Here is a 22,800-nt window from a genome sequence, read left to right as displayed (position 1 = left end):
TCAGGGCCTCAAAGGGAGAGCTCGGGTTCTTGCCCTTTGCACTCCTCGTAAGGCTCAGAGCCTCAAAGGGAGAGCTCGGGTTCCTCCTTGGGGAGCTCAGGTCGTGGGTTCCTTTTTTGGGGGAGCACGGGGCTCCTTTTCTCAGAGCACGGGTCGTGGGCCCGCTGCCGTGCTGAGCTGGCGCTCCTGCTAGGTCACTCTTGATTGCTGGGCCAAATCTTCCTCCACCATTTGCCCCCCACTCCCCGTGTCTGGGGTCCTGACCCGGCGTGGGGAGTTCACGGGATGACGGGTGGATTTGCCTCGCGACGCTTTGGCCTGGGTTTGGAGCTTCTCCGGTCTGACTTGCTTGTGCTTTCGGCCTGATCAGGGTCAGCTTGGTTCGACCAGGGGTCAATCCCGGGTTGCGTGCAGCTCACACGCGAACATCAAACGATTATAAATTTTTGAACATAAAAAATCCGCGCTAAACTAACTTTACCTCGGGGGGCGCATAGCCGGTTCTGTTGGGAGCCATTGGATGGTTTTGATCTTGGTTGTTGATGCACAAGTATAGTGGCTATAAATAGTCGGGGGGGCCCTGGTCACTTTCCTTTGCCATTCTTCAGCATTCGTTCCTTAAGCTCGCGTCCAAGGCTGTCAGCTCGCGTCATTCTTCGTAGTCCGATAGATTTTCCCCGGTGAGTCAGCCTTCTTTTCGATTTCAATGTCTAGTTCGAGTAATTTAGATAGTCTTCTGGTGGGTCAAATGCTAGGTCCATGAACCGAGCTTCTGCCCCTAACAGCCTTAGTGAGTCCGAGGCAGGGCCCGAGGTAGAGCTCGAGGAAGAGCTCGAGTTCGAGCCCGTAGGCCGAGTCACCTCGGGTAGCTTGGCATCCACCTCCCGTCAAGGTCGGATGCCAGATAAGTTTGGGCCTTCCACTATGACGCCCAAGAGACTTCGGTCCCTTATTGCTCAGTATAACCTGCCCGGGGAGTATACTTACATTTTACCCTTGGGCGACTTCCCTTGGGAGCACGGTCCAGACGAGATCGTGATATTTCGGGAGCAGCTTGTTGCTAGGCTGCGCCCTACTTTCCATCCTCTTATCGTCGAGGCCATGAATCACTTCGGCGTTACTATCGGTCAGCTCTACCCGAACTCCATTCGTAACCTTGTTGGGACCATCTCCCTTTGTTGCGAACACTGCCTTCCATTGAAACTAGAAATCTTTTCTGCCATTCTTATGCTCAAGAAGCTAGCAGGTCCCCTGCCCCGGGTGTAGGCGGGCCTACTACTTGTCTCCTCGTCCGAGGTTCAAGCTTTTGCACGATCTTCCGAATAAGGTCCCGGCATGGAAGCGGAACTATTTCGTGGTTCGAAGTGCTATGGGATGATCGTTTCCTACCAAGTGGGGATTGGTTGTTCCTGACCCCGATGCCACGTTAGATGAAGATACGGCAAAGGGCCTCCAGGACTAGGCTCGGCTTGGGCTTGATTACCAAGTCTACCTAGCGGAAGCCAAGCTTATTCAGGTCGGTCTGAGTTTGGGTAGGTTTCTTGCTCAGAGGCTTGCTTTTGCTTTGTTTTTTATTCTTGTCTTTTGATGCCGAGCTCCTTTTTGCAGGTGTTATGGAGGTAGAGAAGACTCGAGGTGCGAGTTTGTTTGATGGTATGAGGAGGAGGAAGCGAGCCGCTAAGCCGGTCCGTGCCGATCCTTCCCAGGTTGTGGAGCCTGAGGCACCAAGAATGGAGCCTCTTGGGGAGCCCAAGGTGGACCCTCCAGTTCAGGAAGCGGCAGGGGTCCCCTATGCCAATACTACTTATACCCGGGCTGTGCCTTCAAGCACGGGAAGTCAGGATGGGGCTGGGAGTGTGTTGACGCCGAGCTACGCTCTCCGAAAAAGTAAGAAGGCTATTTGCCCTGAGTAGGTCGCGGCGTGGGCCGATCTTCCTTTGAAACACATAGGCGCATGGTGGTAAGTCGAAGTAGTTTTTTTTTTTTTTTTTTTTTTTTTCGGGTTGATTTGTTCTCGTTTTGGCAAGTGAACTCCTCCATCCATGCTCTAACAATCTTGGCGGAGAGGGGTTTGAAGTAGTGCAAGCTGCCAAAGAGGCTTCCCACTCTGCGCGAGTCAAGCTAACGAGGTCTCGGAGGGACAACGAGGCCTTAGGATTGGTGGTGAAACACAGGGCGGACCTGAAGCTAGACCTGGAGCATCATGTCGGGTACCTTTAGGATGATATCAAGGAGAAGACTGAGATCTACTCTCAGGCCATCGAGGAGGCGAAGGTGAATGCCATTGATGATTACATTGCTTCGCCACGCTTTGACGACATGATGGTGAGCTCGTACAGGAGGGGTTTCAAGTTGAGCCGATGGATGATAAGGAATACGTACCCCGAGCTCGACATTAGTGCCATAACCACTTCGCGCATCACTCCAGAAATGGATGCCGCTACTGATGATGACGTAGATTCCGAAGGCGAAGCGAGACCTTCGGGTATTGTCGAAGTTCCTTCCGAAGGCGAGGAAGATGTACCTCCGGGCCTGTGAGCTCATCACTGTTTTTTTTCTTTTGGATGAAATGCAAGCAAAATTATTTTGCAATGAATAGTCCCCTTTTTAGGTTAAGTGTTAGGTAGTCATTTTCTCTTTTCGTCGAACTGACTATGTTGCCGAACTGCTAGACTTAGGTCCCGAGGTGAGTTAACATAGGCTATACGCCCGATCTGTTCTCCGCCTGGGTTAGTTAACATAGGCTAGAATTGGGTCCTGGGCTATGTACCTCGGGATCCATACTCGTGCGGCCTGCTTTGTTGATGAGGTGCCAAGGTCATTTTCAGCTCGGCATTCTAGCCCTTACAGTGTCGAGGTCCTTGTTAGCTTGGCATCCTGCTTATTTTGATAATTTATAGGTAATATCGTCTTAAGATGGCGATGTTCCATGCCCAGGGTATTTGTTTACCCTCTAGGGTCTCGAGCTCGTATGCTACCCCGAGTGCTCTCTTTACTCGGTAGGATCCTTCCCAGTTTGGCCCAAGTTTGCCAACGCCGGGCTCAGGTACCATGATCTTGTGGAGAACCAAGTCACCAACGTGGAAGTTTCATCTCTTAACTCTGGCGTTGTAGTACCGAGCTACCCTTTGCTGGTACGCTACGGTCCTGATGTATGCGAGGTTCCCCACCTCGTCAAGTAGGTTGAGGTTGGTACGTAGCTCGTCGTTATTAGTATTGTCGCTGTATGCTTCCAACCGAAGTGAGGGAATTTCGATTTCGGTTGGGATGACTGCCTACGTGCCAAGGTGAGGTTGAAGGGAGTTTCTCCGATGGCGGTCTTCTCTGTAGTTCGGTATGCCCATAGGATGTTGGGCAGCTCGTCTGCCCATAACCCTTTAGCTCGGTCTATCCTGGCTTTTAGTCCGCGGAGGATAGCTCTGTTCGTGACTTCTACTTGACCGTTTGCTTGTGGGTGCATCACTGACGTGAAGTTTTGTCGGATTCCCATACCTTGGCACCACTCTTGGAATTTGATGTCCTCGAACTGCTTGCCATTGTCGAAAATCAGCACCCGAGTTAGCCTGAAGCGGCAAACTATGTTATTCTAGAAGAAGTTCTGGACATTTTGAGCTGTGATGGTTACGAGAGTTTCAGCTTCAACCCACTTGGTGAAGTAGTCTACTGCCACTACTAGGAACTTCCTTCCTCCTGTTGCTGGCGGGAATGGCCCGAGTAGGTCGATACCCCATTGTGCGAAGGGCCATGGGCTGGTGAGGTACTTAAGGTCGGTGGCGGGCTGGTGGTGAATATTGGCATGCTTTTGGCACTTCTCGCACTTCCTGACTAGCTCGACGGCGTCTGCTTTCATTGTTGGCCAATAGTACCCCTGTCATAGTGCTTTTTGAGCGACGGCCCTGCCCCCCAGGTGTCCGCCACATAGGCCTTCATGAATGTTGTAGAGTACGAGCTCGGCTTCGGGAGGCCGCAAGCAGCACAAGTAGGGGAGCGTCCTAGCGCTCTACACTCCTAGCGGCGTTACGGTCTGCGGGGAGGGTTCCGTGTAGCAGAAAGCTCGCAAGTGGATCAATTCAGCTCGGTTCTACTTAGGCGACAGGAGCGACCTCCTCTGCCCCCCAGAGAATGCTAGGCCGAGGTAAGTCCTCTATGTATACAGTTCTCATGGTGTTGTTACTAGTGTTGGTTAGCCGAGATAGGGCGTCGGCCTCAATGTTCTCTGACCGCGGGATTTGCTTGATGAAGTGTCATTGGAAGCCAAGCAGAGCCTCTTTTACCTTTGCCAAGTAAGCGATCATAGTTGGCTCGCAGGCTTCGTATTCCCCTGTAACTTGGTTGACCACAAGCTGGGAATCATTGCAGATAACTATGTGTTTAGCCTTTACCTCTTGCGGCAGGGTTAGCTCAGCTATCAACACCTCGTATTCTGCCTCGTTGTTGGATGCCACGAACTCGAAGCATAGCGCGTACTCCAGTTTCGTGCCACTCGAACTGTGAAGAACTACACCAGCTCCGCTACCTTGCTGATTTGAGGAGCCATCTACGTGAAGGATCCAAGGCTCTTCATCCTAATTCGTGCTCGGCCTAACCAGGAGAGATACCGAACTGGGTGCAACCTCACGGGGCTCGGACTCAACCGGCTAGGGAGCACCAAGCTCACCCAAACTAGGAGCCTCGTGCTCAACCGGGCTGAGGACTTCGGAGTTGAACGTGCATTCTACAACAAAATTCGCCAAGGCTTGAGCTTTGATAGTGGTTCGTGGCTTGTACTAGAGGTCGTACTCACTGAGTTCGATGGCCCACTTCGTCAATCAACCTGAGACCTTGAGCCTGAGTAATACTTGCCTCAAGGGTTTGTCAGTGAGGACGATGATGGTATGGGTTTGGAAATACGGACGGAGTTTGCAGGCTGCAATGATTAGGGCATAGGCTAGCTTTTCTATCTCCGGATATCTTGTTTCTGCTCCTTGCAATATTTTACTAACATAGTAGATGGGTCATTGGACCCAATCTGCTTCCTTTACCAGTACCGAACTGACCACTTCGTCGCTTGCCGAGAGGTATAGTTCTAAAACATCGCCCTCTTCGGGCCGGGTCAATACTGGGATACTGACGAGGTATCTCTTGAGCTCGTCAAATGCGAGCTGGCATTCCGGGTTCCACTCGAACCCTTTGCCTTTTATTGCTTCGAAGAAGGGCCGGCAATGGTTTGTTGATTTAGACATGAAACGACTTAGAGTGGCTATTCTGCCGTTTAGCCTCTGAATTTCCTTCACTTTTTTCGGGGTGGTCTCATATCTAGGATGGCTTTTATCTTGTCCGGGTTGGCCTTAATACCGCATCGGTTGATGATATACCCTAGGAACTTACCCGAGGTGACACCGAAGACACACTTATTTGGGTTTAGTTTCATGTTAAATTGACACAGAATTTGAAAGACAGAATGCAGATCTTGTATCAATTGATACGAAAACTGTGTCTTGACAACAATGTCGTCTACATAACATTCTATCTTTGTGCCAATTAAGGGTTGAAACAGCTTATTCACAAGCCTTTGAAAGGTTGCCCCAACATTTTTCAGTCCAAAGGGCATAACCTTGTAGCAGTACAGGCTGAACTTGGTTACGAAGGCGATTTTTTCCTCGTAGGTTGGGTCCATCCTGACTTGGTAATAGCCCGAGTAGGCATCCATGAAGCTTAGCAACTCATGTCCCGAGGTCTCGTCCACTAGGTGGTCAATCCTGGGGAGGGGGAAGCAATCTTTTGGGCAAGCTCGGTTCAGGTCGGTGTAATCGACGCATATGCGCCACTTGCCGTTTGCCTTTTTTACCAGAATTGGGTTGGCTACCCAACTCGGGTAGTGAACTTCCCTTATGAAGTCTGCTGCGAGGAGCTTCTCGACCTCCTCATTGACCGCCCTCCAGCGTTCTAGGGCTAAGTTGTGTTTCTTCTATCTAATGGGTCTAACTACAGGGTCAGTATTGAGCTCGTGAGTTATGAGTTTAGGGTCTATGTCGAGCATTTCTGCCATGGACCAAGTGAAAACATCCAAGTTACTGAGTGATCTGGCGGGGTCTTCTGCCGAGACAGGGATGGGAACAGTTTCCTCCATTGGTGCAACTCACTCCTCATTTTGTTCTACCAGTCTCTCCAGTTCGAGGTCGCTGGTTACCTTGGCCTTTACCTTGAGGGCGGCGACGTAGCACTTGCGAGACTCAAGCTGGTCGCCCCACACTACCCCAATGCCGAAGTCCGTGGGGAACTTCATAGCTAAATAGTAAGTGGACACCACGGCCTTTAAAGCATGGGTGATCGGCTAACCTACTATGGCATTGTAGGGGGAGGGGGTTGCAACCACCAAGAAGTCGTGCCTGAGTCTTATCGTGCTAGGCCACGTGCCGACTTCCACAGGTACTGTGACCTTTCCCAGTGGTCTGACCTCCTCTCCGCTGAAGCCGACTAGCGGGGTGTTCGTGGGCTTTAAGTCACTCTCTCAGAACTGGAGTTTGTCGAAGGCACTTTAAAAAGGATGTCTGCCAAACTACCAGAGTCAACGAGTACACGCCGGACTTCGAAGTCATTGATCTTTACCTTTATGACAAGTGCGTCATCGTGGGGGTAGTGGACCCCGCGTGCATCATCTTTGGTGAAGAATATGGAGTCTTCCATCCTAGGCCGCTTTGGGGGATTTTGTTCTTCTCTGGCGGCCTCCCGGGTTGATGCTCTAGCTGCTGCTGAGGTGCATCCTGCTACGATCGATCCTCCAATGATCACGTGGATTGTTCCTCGAACTGGTCTTTCCTCTAGGGGTTGCTTCTGCGGTTCGACTGGCCGGCTGCTGGACTCGGGAACATCTCTACTATGCTCTCTCTACCGACCTGTCTTATTACTATTATTGTTATTATTATTATGCTGTACAAAATTTCTTAAATACCCGCGATGGATAAGTTCTATCTCGTCACAGAGATTATTACAATGTTCGGTTCTATGATCGTGGTCTCTATGGAAACTGCAATACAAGTTCTTATTGCTCTCGTTCGGGTTTCCCTTCAGACGAGGTGGCCATTTCACATACGGGATTGTCATTAAGATCTTGGCCCGCTTCGCGTTTAAGGGCGTGTAGTCCGTCCGACTTGCTAAGGGAGCTCGGAACGGCTGGCTTGGATTCATCCCCCGAGTTGGGTCTTTCTTTCTCCTATCATCTGGGTTGGAGGGTTCGCCTTCCCTCTTCCTTTTTCGATCCCGCTTTCAGTCCTTTGGTTGATCTCCTCCTCTGTTCTTATGAATTTGTCCGCGAGCTTGAGGAATTCAACTACAGTCGCGGGGTGGTTGACTACCATGTGCCACTTGAACTCCTTGTGTGTCACACCCTCTTTGATGCCGCGAGCTGTACTGCGGGGTCTAGGCATGGTATCTGCGAGCACGCGTCATTGAACCATTTGACATAGCCCTAGATGGCTCTCCTTCCCTCTGGACTATTCTGAGGAGGATCTCCTCGGTTCGGGGGCACCGCTTGCTAGTAACAAAGTGTGCGATGAAGACTTGCACGAACTGGGTCCAACTTCTTATCGACTTGGGGGCCAGGTTCCTGTACCAGGTGCGGGCCACTCTTCTGAAGGTGGTAGTGAAGGCCACACACACGCAGGACTCACTGGCCCTCGCCAGGTGCATTTGGGACTAGAAAGCATCGACGTGGTCATGGGGGTCAAAGGACCCATCATACTTGTCTAGGGGAGGGAGTTTGAAATCTTTGGGCATGGGAACCGCAAGGAGTTCTGATAATAGGGGGGGAAGGAACTAAAAGAATAGGGGCAACTTTTACCTCGTCCAAGCTTATTTCTTCTTTACCTCGGAGCTCGGGCAGGATGCGGGTGGTAGTTCAGCGACTTCATCGGCGTCTTCGCTGCTGCTTAGAAGGCCTGGTATTGGCACTACTTGCCTCGGTGTTGCCGAGCTCGATCGGCCCGGACGGCGCCAATACCAGGCCTTTTGAAGTCCTCCACAGACAGTGCCAAATGATGATGCGCAATCCAATCGGTCCTAGCTGCCGGTTATCTCGCCTTTGATGGAGCTAAGGGTGCCTGAAATAAGGAGGAAATTGGAGACTTTCGGGGAGGAACCTGGTTGGAACACTCCGAAGCTCAAGTTAGTGTTCTAGGGAAGGCAAGGGAAATGAGGGATTTCAAGACCAGAAAGCACAAAAATCACATACCTCCTTCTTTGGGGGGAGGGGGCCTTTTATAATCACCCCTGTACACTCACTCCCATACCCCTGCCAGATCGGGTATCATCACCTCCGCCAGTTCGGGTGTCATAACCTCTGCCAGATGCCAGTTTGGGTGTCATAACCGCCACTGTCTTCCTTATCAGGGTCGTCTCTGCCACGTCTGAGATGGCGGTGACAGGTGGCCGTTGGAGGGCGGCTGTCATGTGTCGGACCCCTCAGGTGGCCGTTGGAGGGCGGCTGTCATGTGTCAGACCCCTAATCAATCAAGTGTGCCGCCTCCGTGTACGGGCTTCCTTGGCGTTAGGTACGGTTGTTTAGTCAGGTGACTTGGAGCCGAAGTGGTGTGCGAGGTGAAGTCTTGAGTTCGGATAGAAGTGTGGCCCGAACTGCCCCGAGGTGGGTCAGCTCGGGTTTTTGCCCTTTACGTTCCTCGTAAGGCTCAGGGCCTCAAAGGGAGAGCTCGGGTTGTGGGTTCCTTTTTTGGGGGAGCTTGAGGCTCCTTTTCTCGGAGCTCGGGTTGTGGGCCCACTGCCGTGTCGAGCTGGCGCTCCTGCCAGGTTACTCTCGGCTGCTTCCACGTGTCGCGCGGCTAAGGGTTTGGGTCAAATCTTCCTCCATCACATAGTAAATTAATTATTTACAATAGTAATAAATTAATATAAATAATTTACTATTAATAAAGTAAAGGTAATTATGGTAAATTACATTATTTTTAATTAAAAGTAAACCATTTGTTGTTAATTAATGTAAACTAGGTATGGCCGATGCTAACCAAGTGGTCTATATCAGTGTGGATAGACTTAATAATTTCCCTAAATTATTTAATAATTATTTATTGAAATAAGAATAATAATAATGGATTGTTATTTAAACAATTATGAAACATTTTTTGATAAATTAATTCATAATTTAATTCTCCTAAATTTTTAATAATTATTTAGTTGAATAATAATGGATTATTATTTAAATAGTTTTGGAGAATTTTTTTTCATAGATTAATTTCTTAATTTTTTTAATTACTTATTTAAAAAATAATTATGGAATATTAGTTAGTTTCTCTAAATTATTTGATAATTGTTAACTATAATTATTGATTTTATAGAAATTAGTAAATTATGCTAATTAGTAATATCTTTTATCAATAAATTATTAGTGTAAAAATTTAATTAAATTTTATTAAATTACAATGATCAACGTAAATTATGCTAAACATTGAACTTTTGAACATTTATTAATAACCAAAAATTATTAAATAATGGATTGTTTATTAATTTTTGGTATATTATTAAATTATTTAATATTTTATAAATAATGGGTCATTTTTTAAATAATTATTTCATAATGTTTGGTGGAATATTTTCTAGAAAATTTTAATAATTTTCATAACTAATAGATTATTTAACAAGGGATTATTATTTGAGAATAGATTATTTAACAATAACAGAAGATGCCATGAATATGTAGGAAACATGGTACTCCCCTCATTCCCCTCTCTTGGCTTAAAATCAAGTCTATAGATATAAATTTTGTTTGATTTGGGAAACCAAATCTTAATAAACTATGGCCCTATTTCTATGGGAATAGAGGGGAATTAGATATAGAAGTAAAGGAGAGTATAACACATATATTGAACTAATTGTGGAGGAAAAGGAAAAATTAGGTTGTTATAGAAAGTGAGAGATGTGAGTTGTGGGGGGAGAGAGAGAACCCAATGGGCAGGGAGAGGAATGAAGAGAGGTGGTGCTAAGATGGAATATATATATATATATATATATATATAGAGAGAGAGAGAGAGAGAGAGAGAGAGAGAGAGAGAGAGAGAGAGAGAGATGAGGTAATAAATGATAATTGTTTATTAACTAACATAAGCTATTATTATTTAGCACTGGGAAATTGTCTAAATTTCACCATGGGTTTTCAGCATTTCTCTCTTAAACTGACCACAACTTTTCAAAATGTCTAAAACTCATCATGTCACTAACTTGACGTTAAACAGACTAACGGTGTTAATATATTACTATTTTAACCTTCATAAAAAATATGAAATATATACAAAATAAATTAACTGGTGTTAATATATTACCATATTAATATTTAGACATGCATGCAAAAAAGGAAAAAGTTCAAAAAAGTATTTTCAAATATAAAATACATAAAAACATAGAAATAACAAAATATAAAATTTTATAGAAATTGCAAACAAAACAAAAGTTATTTTCAAATTATAGAAACTATAGAAATTGAAAAACAAAATCAGAAAATAAAAATTGTAGAGAAAACACCAAAAATTATAGAAAAACACAGAAATTGTAAATAAATAACAAAAATACAAGAAAATTTATAGATTATAGAAAATAGAAGAATTGTAAAAAAAATAGAAATTATAAAAACATTGGAAATTATAACAAAACACTAAAAATGCAAAGAAAACAAGAAAATTGAAAAGTGAAAAAGACCATTTTCCGACTAACTCACCATTCAAGGGTAATTTGGTCATGAAAATTGTTATTTATGCTGACATGGACACCTCTGTTAAAAAGCATTAACGGTGCACTAATGGAAGGTGAGTTTTGGAAAATAAAAACTTAGTGACATGGTGAATTTTAGACAATTTCCCTTTAGTAATTTCAGTAATTTCCATTAAATATCTTGCAAATAATACTTAATATTATATTACAAAAAGTAATAATTAATATTATATTAGTATAATTAAGTAAAAAGTAACTATTCAGTAATCGTTACTTATTTTAAATATTTGTAAATATTTAGTTACGAATTAATAAGTATCTAGTTATTAATTAACTATTTAGTAATAAATGATGATTATTTATTAATTAACATAATTAATAGTTATTAGTAATTTCAGTAACATAATGATTATTAATTAAATAATTAGTAATTAATAAAACCGGCCTTGCTCGGTTTTAAATAGCATTCCTTTGTTATTAATGATTAATTATTAATTGAAGTAATTAATAAAACCAGTCTAGGTAGGTTTTAAATAGAAACCCTTGTTATTAATGATTAATTATTAATTAAAGTAATTAATAATTGTTTTTATTAATTAACATTGCAATTACAGTGGTTTAAACCGGGCCGAATAAAAACCCAACCCCATCATCTTCTCAACCCAAATGCGTGCACGAAAACGGACCGCGGGGGGGGGGGTGTAATTGAGATTTCTATCGTATTCACCCACAAATACGTCGGAAAAAGTCGCCGGCGACATTAGAAGTTGACCGAAAGTAAAGTTGGTAAAACTAAGCCAAATATAGTGGCAACTGAAGATGGGCTCAGTTTTTGCGTCCATTTCAGTGCCAAAATACGTGGGAAAACGTCTCCGGCAAAAATAGTTATGACTGAAAGTCTCCGAACGAAAAAACAGGTTGAAAACACCTACTTGCATCTGAATAAGACGCTGTAACCGAGGAAGGAGAGAGAGTGAGACTCAAAGGAGAATGTAGGGTTGGGTTAAGCATGGTGACGTGTACTCTTTTACTATATAGAGATAGAGATAGAGAGAGAGAGAAAGAGCGAGATTGGATATTGGGTTTTTTGGTGCATTAATTGCATGGTCCCCCGCTAGTATACTGTATTATACCCAACAAAATACAATTTTGTGGTGGTTTGCAGGTGGGCCATGTTATTCTTGTAACATGAGGTTTGATGTGAAGAATATTATAAGAGGAAGAAAACATCTGAAATCAGTGGAGAAAGCTGAGCTTTTTGCTATATATCAAGGAATTGGTCAAGCACTTTAACCAGAAAAATCTATATTCATTGATCTGCTCAGATTCCCAACTGACTGTCCATACACTTCAAAACAAAACTTCTTTACATTGGTCATCTTTGGGGCTGTTAATTCAAACAAAAATCCCCTTTCGCTTTCTAATTATTAATAAAAGGTTTAATGTTCCTGCTCATCAGATAGCAAATCGGAACAATCATTTTTTGTTAAATTATTATCCTCAAGCTATATACATATACAAAACTATGTATTTTGTTCCTTTAGTTAAATTATTAATTTTATCGTAAAAAAATACAAGAGAAGGAAACTAAGGACACAAGTAACCGTGTTGGATGAATAAGTTAATAGTAATTTATTAATGGGGGATGCCTGATACCTTATTTTAATACGGACACTCTATCCCTACCGGCTAAATATTAACTGAGCATAACGATGTTCATATAAAACCGAAATACAATAGAATATTGACGCATGCACCGAATCCATATTGACTTACTCACCTAATCCATATTTAGTTAACGATCCCAATATCTAAACCCAAACCTTCACATCAACATTAGTTTTACAAAATATCTATATCTATATTAGAAAGAAGAAAGAGGAGAGGTGAGGGGTACTCTAACTATAAAGTTTGCCAGCGCTTTCTATTCTTTTCATTTTTCTTTTCACATATGTGGTTATCTATTTTTAAATAAATTATAAAAAATATAAAAATGTTATAAGCCTAATCGAGAATCCATTTGGTTTGCAGTCGGAATTGGAATGGAATTAAAATGATTTGTTCCCATAATCTGTTTGGTTCAAATAAGAATCAGGATGGGAATTGAAATCAGTTTGAATGAGATTTCATTCTCAAGGGAGGGAGAGGGAATGGCCTTTCCAACAAATGAAGTGGAATGAGAATAGAATTCTGATTCTGCCCAATCAAACAATTGGAATCGAAACGATCTATGTCCTATTTTTTTTGGTAATAAATAGGAGCTACACAAAGCAAGGGGAAGCTGGACATGAAAAAGGAAGATAAGAAAAGGTGAAATATATGAAGGGGAGAAATGGATCTAGACCCCTATTCCCATGAACCAAAAGGAAGATCAGAAGGGGTGAAATCGATCCAGACCCCTATTCCCATGAACCAAATAGGCCCTAAATTTCTATTTACTTGCTAGTTTTAAGACATTTAAAAGATGAAATACATTCCTTTTTTCTTTTCTTTTTTTTATTTTGAAGCCTGAAAAGGCAAATTTCATTCATCATGCACTTTCAATACAGTCTTATTAATGCAAGATAATAAAAAGGGCAATTTTTTTAAACTACCCTTATGATTTAGCTAATTGACTAACTCTACCCTTATTGTTTACATATTAATTTAAAGTACCCGGACTGTTTCTAACAATTGACATCATTGCTAAATACTAAAAGAAAACAATGAAATATCAAATTTATCCTCCACTATTACTCAAATTTTCAAAATAAAACCCAGCCCATTGGATGAAAATGGGTTTTTGTGTGATTTCAATGCACAAAAACCATTGAAACTTGCCTCAAATTTACCCTCATAAACTCATTCAATCTCCATTGCCCCCTATTCTTTCTCCACAATCACCATTGAAACTGAACGAGAGCAGCCACCAATCCCCACAGTAAGTCCGCTTCGCATGAAGAAACTGCTACCCCTTCTTACAGTAAATCCGTAATGAGCTAGATGGAAATCCTTAAACATTCTTACATATAACTTCTTGGTTTTGTGAGGTTCAACCATAAAGAAACCACTACCCCTTCCAACTCCTCTGCAGCCTCATCAGTCTCTGGCAGAAGAACAGGGAAGAACATTTTTCAGGGGGGAAAAACTGAAGAACCTACCAATAAATGAAGTTGAGAATATGGGTATTGATATATTTGACATTTAGGCATGAAGTGAAGAGGGAGCGGATGATTCTAGAGGTTTTGTGAGGTTTCCTTCTTTCTAGGGATGTTCACGGGTTGGGTTGGATCGGTTTAATAGATTTTTTTCAATCGATATGACCTGATCGGATTACTTAAAGAGCAAACCAAAACCGATCCAAACATGAAGGGTCAGTTTGATTGGTTTGTGAACAGCCCTATATTTGGTCTAAAATTTCTTACTAAAAAATAGAAAACAATCCCAAAGACAAAAGTAATTCTCATTTAACTAATGTTTTATTGTTCCTTAATGTTAAAAATAAGTAACTAAATAGAAAGAATAAACTAGGATAAGGATTACTTAGTTAGGGAAAGACTAGAAAATTAGAAACTAATAAACTTGGTTCGGTTTAGTTTCGATTTTCATACATGAAAATCAAAACCGAACCGAATTATCGATTTATCCCTCTTCATAACCCGAAACCAAATGATAGTAAAGAAAAACCAACCAAATTAGGTTGGGTCAAGTCGGTTTGGCCGATTTGGCATTGTTTACGAACAACCCTACTTCTTTTTGATGTTTGCTCATTGGTATTAATTGTTTTTTTTTTTTTTTGTTTGTTTATTAATTGCTTGACAATCTAGAATATGAACCAAAGTTCAGACGAACCCAATACGAAAACAGATTCGGAGGAGGAGATAAAGTTAGAGACAAAGACATGATGGAGTCAGAGCAGAGATGGAGATAAAGATAGAGACGAAGATTGAGATGAAATGGATGGGTATTTTAGTAATTTTAAAAAATAAATCAGTTACATAATGCTACATATGAATAAAGTGTAAGGAAGAATTAATTATAAGGAAAATTTAAGACGATTGCAAAAAAAAAAAAAAAAATTGAAGATACTTTAAAACAATATATAAACAAGAGTGAGTGAATAAACTAATCAATTAGCTAAACCATCATCGATAAGAATAATTTAAAAAATCAGGGCAATGCAACCATGTCTCAACATCAACAATAGTTATCAAATGAAAGAAGATGGAGTATCTGTCACATCGAAACACGATCATATAACCAAATTTGGGTATTTATTAGATGCATGGATATTTTCATCGTTCCGCGGAAGATGACATTTTACAATCACAACAGTTCATCCAGAATGCGTCTTGTGCCTTGTGGTACCCTTTTTCAAAGCCTCGCAAGCCTATAAGGGGCCACATTGGGCCCAAACCACGTTTGAGTTTTGACAAGTAGAAGATTCGTTGGATGGTTGGTTCACCCTTATTTGCTAAATGAGTTCCGATCGACTAGCTAAGAGTCCTAGAGACCTGCTCCCGTACGTCAATCAAAATATCCTTTTATCATCTGGTACCGACTTACCGGCGGCCAGCTTGATGCCTTGATGCCTCACCATCCTTTCTCCTGTCCCGCTTCTCTGCTGCTGGTTTCAGGGATCACGGGCATACTTTTTGTTTTTGTCTTTGGTAGGCAAGGTAGGACAAAGCTCGGGTCCTTTTGTGTGGATAACACTGTAGAAGCCCAACCGGATCATCAAGTCCATATCCGATGTTTGGATCGATTTGATTTTGGTTTAAACAGAAGTTTCATATTGAACTGTTTGGTTGAGTATCCATATTATGGATAAGTTATTCATGTTAGGTCCTATTCGTTTTCATTCACTTGGATATCTATTTGATTTTATCAGGGCAAGTGTTTGTCAGGTTTCAATTGTTAGTTCCAGTCAACAGTATGGTTTTTAAAATCGAACTGGACCAGAAAAACTGGTAATCGGTCACTTGATCAGTTTCATTTTTTCTCAGAATCATTTTTTCCTCAAAACCGTTGATTTTGGTCAGTAAATCGCTGACCCGGCCGGTTAATTGTTTGAATCATTTGAATTGTTTGAACGATTTTAATCGTTTTTCAAAATTTTCAATTTTTTTTACTATAACAGACTGATTGTTTAAGTCAAACAGTCAGACCATTCGAATCGGTAACTGAACCCCTGACCGGTTCGTCACTGGGATAGAGAGACCATTATCGATGTATCGGTAAATAATGTACCCACCTTCCGAGAGGGTTATTTGTTATTTGAATAACTGATACTCTGGAAAAATAGCTTACCGTGAGACCAAATATAGCATCGTACGAATATGGGATCATGGTTAAATACCGATTGACCAATTTATCCCCGCAAGATATATACCAGCAAACGAATGGGAATTTACAATTACACTTCTAACATTAGAAATGACCATATTGGCTTTGATTGTAATTAGTTTCTGCACGGGGCCTAATTGGTTTTACACAATGTTTTCAAAATCGGATTAGATCCGATGGTCCGATCGGAAAAATCAAGAATCAGTGGCCAAATGGATTCCGTTTTATTCAAAAATCACTGTTTGGTTAAAACCATTAATTTGGTTAACTAATTATTGACTTAGGCAGTTAAACCATTTGACCTAAAAATAATTTTTGATCATTTATTAAATTTTTAATTTTTTTTGTCAGAATAAATCGAACCGAACCTAAAACGATTCCCTACTCGATCCGATTTTAAAAACTTTGATTCTACGTTTTAAAGCAGCTTTGAGGAAGAAGCATCGACACTCTGCTGAGGTGGCCGATCTCTGACAAGGCTAGAGCTTCAAAAAAAACACAAACGCAAGAATGTCAACAAAATGGAACTATAGGCTCAAATGGTTAAAGGTGACTCACCTCCACATAATTTATATCAACTAATGTACTTACTTCATGATTTATGCTACCTGCTAAGATTAAAGAAAGGGAGAAAAAAGACATTAAGTCATGTTGGACCAGAAACGTAGGCACGTAGCGGGACTTACAACTCCAATAAGTAAGCTTAGATTTCCTCAAGTTCCGGTTTGTGATGTGTGACGTGGTGGTGGTCAATGAAGCTGGATAGTGCGTCATGCGTCGTACCAACGCGGACGTGTAACCCACATGTGTGGCTAACTGACTTTGTCTACAAAGTCCAAAAACACATAAATTAATTAAGGGTGTAAGGTAATTAGTAGGTGTGAGGTCTGTATTACTTACAACTACGAGTAGTTGTTTATTGGAGGGTCGGGTTATATTTGTAACCGCCCGACCCAGATATGAACTGAGTTGGGATTATAATAACTAACAAGTTACAACTTACAAGGAAGTCAACCAAGGCATACCCGAGTTTACATCTCCGCCCCACAGTACATCCTGTCCGTGTATTGAAAACATCTCTCGACCATAATACTTGTTCTATGATGTTATCATTAGGAGATGCTCTCAATACATGGTGGGGATGTGTTGTGAGGTAATTCCTGATGGAGAGGAGATGTGATCTTGATGTACCCCATAAGCGCACTGTAAACCTAGGCCGTGGGGCTGAGTTTGGATCTTCTACCCATAATAACCTATCCACGCCTCACTACTCACTACAACTGTACATTGAGAATATCTCTCACATTTGTATGTTACCATTTATGGAAAGATATTCCCAATAGACAGCTGTAGTGTCATGTGGGTAGAATTCTTGTAGGTATGATATCTGAATTCCATGGGATCAACATGAAACAGCTGCATTCCAATTGTTAGATTGGATAGAATTGGAAGTTAATTTTCATCTTTGGTGAAATGACATTCTTCCATTTGAAGAATGACGATTTTCTTGCAAAATGAAATTTTGACATTCTTCCATAAACCAAACGGATCGTAAGAATTTTTTCCCTGACGACTAATTTGTTTAGTTGGCTCATTGGGTGCTACATTTCAAGGTTGAAGCATAACTATTTCCACAGCCCCAAAAAATACTAGCCAGCAAACGGGACCAAAGTGCGCCCCTGGATTCTCTCTTTCTTCCTCTCTCTCTCTCTCTCTCTCTCTCTCACAGTTTTGACTTCCGCCTATTCCCACCCACCCACTCCATCTATAAAAGCCTCCTTCAGCCCTTCCAGAGACTACAATAACTCCTCCCAAGTCCCATCTTCTCTGTGGACAGGTCGGCCGGCTGAGACATCTTCTCGTTCTGTGATCGTGAACAACCTTTCACGGTGAGACCACTCGCCCGTACATATCTTAGCATCTAATGATCAACCTTTAGTCCTGATTATTTTCTCATTAATATTAACGAATTACATCTGTGAATTGTGTTGAGTTTGCTTGTATCGTTCTTTGAACAAAACCCGATAATATCAGCTTGATATTATATTGCTTAATTATGTAAGATGTGTCCGGTCATTTCTAACTCTGAATTAAACCTTCTGGTATCGAAGCTTTGGTTCTTCTAAGTTCTAAGCAAAATACAACCAATTGCCATCTGTTCATCTGTGTTTCTTCCTACGCTCATCGTCTCTCCTGTCATGAGTTCCTATTTTTCCTTCACCCAAATTAAAAACTGAAAAGGAAGAAGAAGAAAAAGAAAAAGAAGTTTCTCTCTTATCTAGATTTTCTGTCCTTGATGAAAAATAGATTCTAAACCGTGCATATACATTCTCTCTTATAGAATTCGAGTGTAGGATCGAGAAAACTTCACGCAGTGGAAATTCAGGGCGTTTAATTAACCAGAAAGAAAAAAAAAAAAGAATGGGTGTAGGAAGCGAAATCGGAAGTCAGGGCTACCAGACAGATCTGGAGTCGGAGTCTGACACGGGAAGCACGAGAATTGGATTGAGTGGTCCCTTGAGTGGTCCTCTGAGTGGCCCATTAGTGACCAGTACAAAGAAGAGCGGCAACAGACGAAGTGCAAGGTTCAAGGACGGAGACGACTATGTGGAGATCACACTGGACGTCCGCGAGGACTCGGTCTCGGTGCAGAATGTTAAAGGAGGAGACCATGAAACGGCAATGCTGGCGAGTCGATTGGAGACGACGACGACGACGAGGACTTCCTTGGGGTCCCTCCTGGGATCCCAATTCTCAATGAAGATAAAGCAGGTGTCGAAGGAGCTGAAGCGCATGGCTTCCTCCAATATGTTCAACAGGCTCGATAGAACCAAGTCCACCGCCACCCGTGCCTTACGAGGGCTCCAGTTTATCACCGAGAACGTCGGCACCGATGGCTGGGCCGAGGTTGAAAGCCGGTTCAGTGAGTTGCAGGTCGACGGTTCACTTCCCAGGTCTCGCTTTGGTAAATGCATAGGTAACTAACTTATCTTACCTGACCCTCTCTGGACATCGACAGTTCTTCAATCTTCTTACCCATTTATGTCTGATACTGATTTCGTCGTCAGGAATGAGCGAATCGGACGAGTTCGCTGGTGAATTATTCGACGCGTTGGCTCGTAAGAGAGGAATAGTGTCTCATCTGATTACCAAAGCTGACCTTCATGAGTTCTGGGAGCAATTAACCGATCAGAGCTTCGATGCCAGGCTTCAGACCTTCTTTGACATGTAAGAAGAGAATTCACCCAGTTTTCGTCATTAGGAAGGGGGTCTCATCTTTTGTCAGCCCATGATTACTGAAAGAAATCTGTGTAAATGTAATGCAGGATTGACAAGAATGCAGATGGGAAAATCGCAGAGGAAGAAGTGAAAGAGGTTAGTTAATAATTAATTAATTAATTAAAAGCATTAAAATATCATATTTATTATTATTATTATTTTCTGATGAAAGAAAGTCAAATTTTAGTGCTCAATTGATGGACTAATAATTTATTGACGATGGGCTGATGGTGTGGGGTGGATGAATTTTTGTCCAGCTTATCACGCTTAGTGCTTCGGCTAACAAGCTGTCAAAGATCCTGGAAAGTGCTGATGAATACACGGCCATGATCATGGAAGAATTGGACCCTGACAAAATGGGTTACATTGAGGTCCGTATCCAAACATCCCAACACACTGTTCTCATGTTCTGTACCCTTCTTTTATTTAACAAATTACCTACGCTTCGATTCATTTACACAGGTTCATAGCTTGGAGACATTACTGTTGCAAGCCCCGAATCAGTACTCCACGAATTTGGGGACCCAGAGTCGTAAACTGAGCCAAATGTTGAGTCAGAAGCTGGTGCAGACCCAGGAGCCTAATCCCATCAAGCGGTACTACCGGATGGCGGCCTACTTCCTAGAGGACAATTGGAAGCGAGTGTGGGTGCTGGCGCTCTGGATTTCCATCTGTGCCGGGCTCTTCACATGGAAGTTCATCCAGTACAAGAATCGGGAGGTGTTTGATATAATGGGCTACTGTGTTACCACGGCCAAGGGCGGAGCCGAGACCACCAAGCTCAACATGGCCATTATTCTGCTCCCTGTATGCAGAAACACCATAACCTGGCTGAGGAGCAGAACCAAGCTGGGGCTAATTGTTCCCTTCGACGACAACATAAACTTCCATAAGGTCATCGCTCTGGGGATTGCGATAGGAGTGGGGCTGCACGCTGGTGCCCACTTAACTTGTGATTTCCCTCGGCTTCTGCACGTCACGGACCAACAGTATGAGCCGATGAAGCCTTTCTTCGGCGCGACACGCCCTCCCAACTACTGGTGGTTCGTCGAAGGAACGGAGGGTTGGACGGGAGTGGTGATGCTGGTGCTCATGATCATCGCTTACGTATTAGCCCAACCGTGGTTCAGAAGGAACAAGCTCAAGGACAAGCTTCCTAAACCCCTCAAGAGGCTCACTGGTTACAATGCCTTCTGGTACTCCCACCACCTCTTCTTCATTGTCTACGTCCTCTTCATCGTTCATGGCTACTTCCTCTACCTCCAGAAGACATGGTACAAGAAAACAGTAAGCATCCATTCCATCTTCAATTCACTGTTGTACGTGAGAGCTTTTAATTTTTATATATTCATTCCATGGCAGCCACTAGCCCGCCCCTTTGCGCCAATTTCACATTTCTCATATGGAAACCCTTAATTATATTGCAGACATGGATGTATCTGGTATTCCCGCTCACATTGTATGCAAGCGAGCGTCTGCTTAGAGTCTTCAGGTCTGGCTATAAGACGGTGAAGATTTTGAAGGTATTAAGTTGCTCCGATGCCCATCCCTGAACCCTGATCCAGTAGTCCACACAAGTTCGATCATTAGTCATTTACATTTGGTATTAATTTCTTATGCATATCTCTAGGTTGCTGTGTATCCCGGAAATGTGCTGGCGCTCCATATGTCCAAACCCCAGGGATTTAAGTACAAAAGTGGACAGTATATCTTTGTCAAATGTTCTGCTGTTTCTTCTTTGCAATGGTAATTAATTAAATAATAAGGGAGTTTATTTTTCTTATTTATATAGTTGCTTCATTCATTTCTGATGTTATTTTTGGGCTATCTTGTGTTTGCTTTTGTTTCAGGCATCCTTTCTCCATAACATCAGCTCCTGGAGACGATTACCTGAGTGTTCATATTCGCACATTAGGTGACTGGACATCACAGCTCAAATCCGTCTTCTCTCAGGTACATACGTGATCTATATATCATCTGGAAATTAAACGTATATACAGATCCACTCCTTAATTTGTAATTAACCTTTGACGTCTAACTCTAAACACAGGTTTGTCAACCTCCATCCGCGGATCAGAGTGGACTTCTCAGGGCTGATATCAACACAGGCAATAACGCTCCCAGGTAATTAATTAAATAATTAGAATTCTCCATGATGTCTTTTCTGGTTTGGACGGACTTATATATGTATCGATTGTAATAACGAACTCGATCGTCGTTATAATTAAGCAGGTTGCCCAGGCTGTTGATCGATGGCCCATACGGAGCTCCGGCACAGGATTATAAAGAATATGATGTCCTCCTCCTTGTTGGGCTGGGGATCGGAGCGACGCCATTGATCAGTATAGTGAAGGACGTGCTGAACAACATCAAGCAACAGGAGGATACTGAAGAAGGGAGTGTGATGCAGAGTGGGGGTGGTGCTAAGTCCAACAAGAAGAAACCCTTCGCCACAAAACAAGCCTACTTTTACTGGGTCACCCGTGAGCAGGGATCATTTGAATGGTTCAGGGGAGTATTGAATGAAGTGGCGGAGTATGATCGAGATGGGGTGATTGAGCTGCACAACTATTGCACCAGTGTGTATGAAGAGGGTGATGCTCGATCCGCGCTCATTGCCATGCTTCAGTCCCTCCAGCACGCCAAGTATGGCGTAGACATCGTGTCCGGGACACAAGTCAAGACACACTTTGCCAGGCCAAACTGGCGCAACGTATTCAAGCATGTGGCCGTTAACCACCCAGATCAGCGCGTCGGTAAGATCCATGAATTCATGACCAATGAACCAGCTTTTTATATATATTTGCAGTTTAGTTTTCAAATTGTTGCATGGTTTATAACTAGAAGAAACTGATGTAATTGCTGGTCTGAACTTGTTGCAGGTGTGTTCTATTGTGGGGCTCCTGGTTTGACTGGGGAATTACGACGATTAGCTCGGGACTTTTCGAGGAAGACTCCGACCAAGTTTGAGTTCCACAAGGAGAACTTTTGAGTTCGATACATACAGGATCGATCTATTTTGTAAAAGTCATATGTAGAAAACCATTAGCAATACGAAAAGTGCTATTTCATTTTTAGTTTCTTACTTTGGAAAATCCAGAAAAGGACTGCATGCGTGCTTCTTCTTTCTTTTTGTTTTCAATGTATATATATTACCATTGAAAGCCGCAAGGCTGATGTGATTTTTGTTGGGTTTCATCAACTTATCAGTAATTAATACTATTTAATATTTCTAGTGGTTTGGACTTTGGAGCTGAAAATGATCTCAGAACATAAATTAAAGCTTTCATATTTATGCTTCATTTATTTTCAATTACTTGGGTAAATGAATTTAGTAGGACAAGTATTTCTTAGGTAAAATTTGCTTGGGCAAGTTTGGTTCCAATTAGAGCATTCTTGTGTACTATATGTTATTTGGGTAAAGAGAGATCTTAGCTAGGTAGGAGAGAGTGAGCATTATTGGGGCACAAATAAGTTGTTTACCCATGCAAACCCCCCCCCCCC

General features: G+C 42.5%; 1 protein-coding gene across 1 annotated transcript; it reads left to right on the top strand.

Moving 5' to 3' along the window:
- Positions 1-17,633: 17,633 nt before the first annotated feature.
- LOC148861549 (respiratory burst oxidase homolog protein B-like) lies at positions 17,634-22,546 on the top strand. The gene is made up of 12 exons (XM_088982655.1): positions 17,634-17,906; positions 18,359-18,994; positions 19,086-19,245; positions 19,344-19,392; positions 19,554-19,667; positions 19,759-20,583; positions 20,724-20,819; positions 20,927-21,042; positions 21,147-21,249; positions 21,347-21,420; positions 21,529-22,052; positions 22,179-22,546. The coding sequence occupies exons 2-12, from the start codon at positions 18,439-18,441 to the stop codon at positions 22,286-22,288; spliced, it is 2,727 nt and encodes a 908-aa protein (XP_088838781.1). The 5' UTR covers positions 17,634-17,906; positions 18,359-18,438; the 3' UTR covers positions 22,289-22,546.
- Positions 22,547-22,800: the final 254 nt, after the last annotated feature.

The sequence above is a fragment of the Nelumbo lutea genome, chromosome 4 (assembly GCF_056320005.1).
Source record: "Nelumbo lutea isolate HS-2025 chromosome 4, American lotus-T2T, whole genome shotgun sequence".
Classification (NCBI taxonomy): domain Eukaryota; kingdom Viridiplantae; phylum Streptophyta; class Magnoliopsida; order Proteales; family Nelumbonaceae; genus Nelumbo; species Nelumbo lutea.
This window is presented reverse-complemented; position numbering and strand designations above follow the sequence as displayed.

What these genes read in the sequence shown, in the direction of transcription:
- LOC148861549 (XM_088982655.1), top strand. Translation starts at nt 18,439, where the DNA reads ATGGGTGTAGGAAGCGAAATCGGAAGTCAGGGCTACCAGACAGATCTG. An exon ending in GCTGTTTCTTCTTTGCAATG is followed by an intron (nt 21,043 to 21,146) that starts GTAATTAATTAA and finishes CTTTTGTTTCAG; the next exon opens with GCATCCTTTCTCCATAACAT. An exon ending in TCAAATCCGTCTTCTCTCAG is followed by an intron (nt 21,250 to 21,346) that starts GTACATACGTGA and finishes CTCTAAACACAG; the next exon opens with GTTTGTCAACCTCCATCCGC.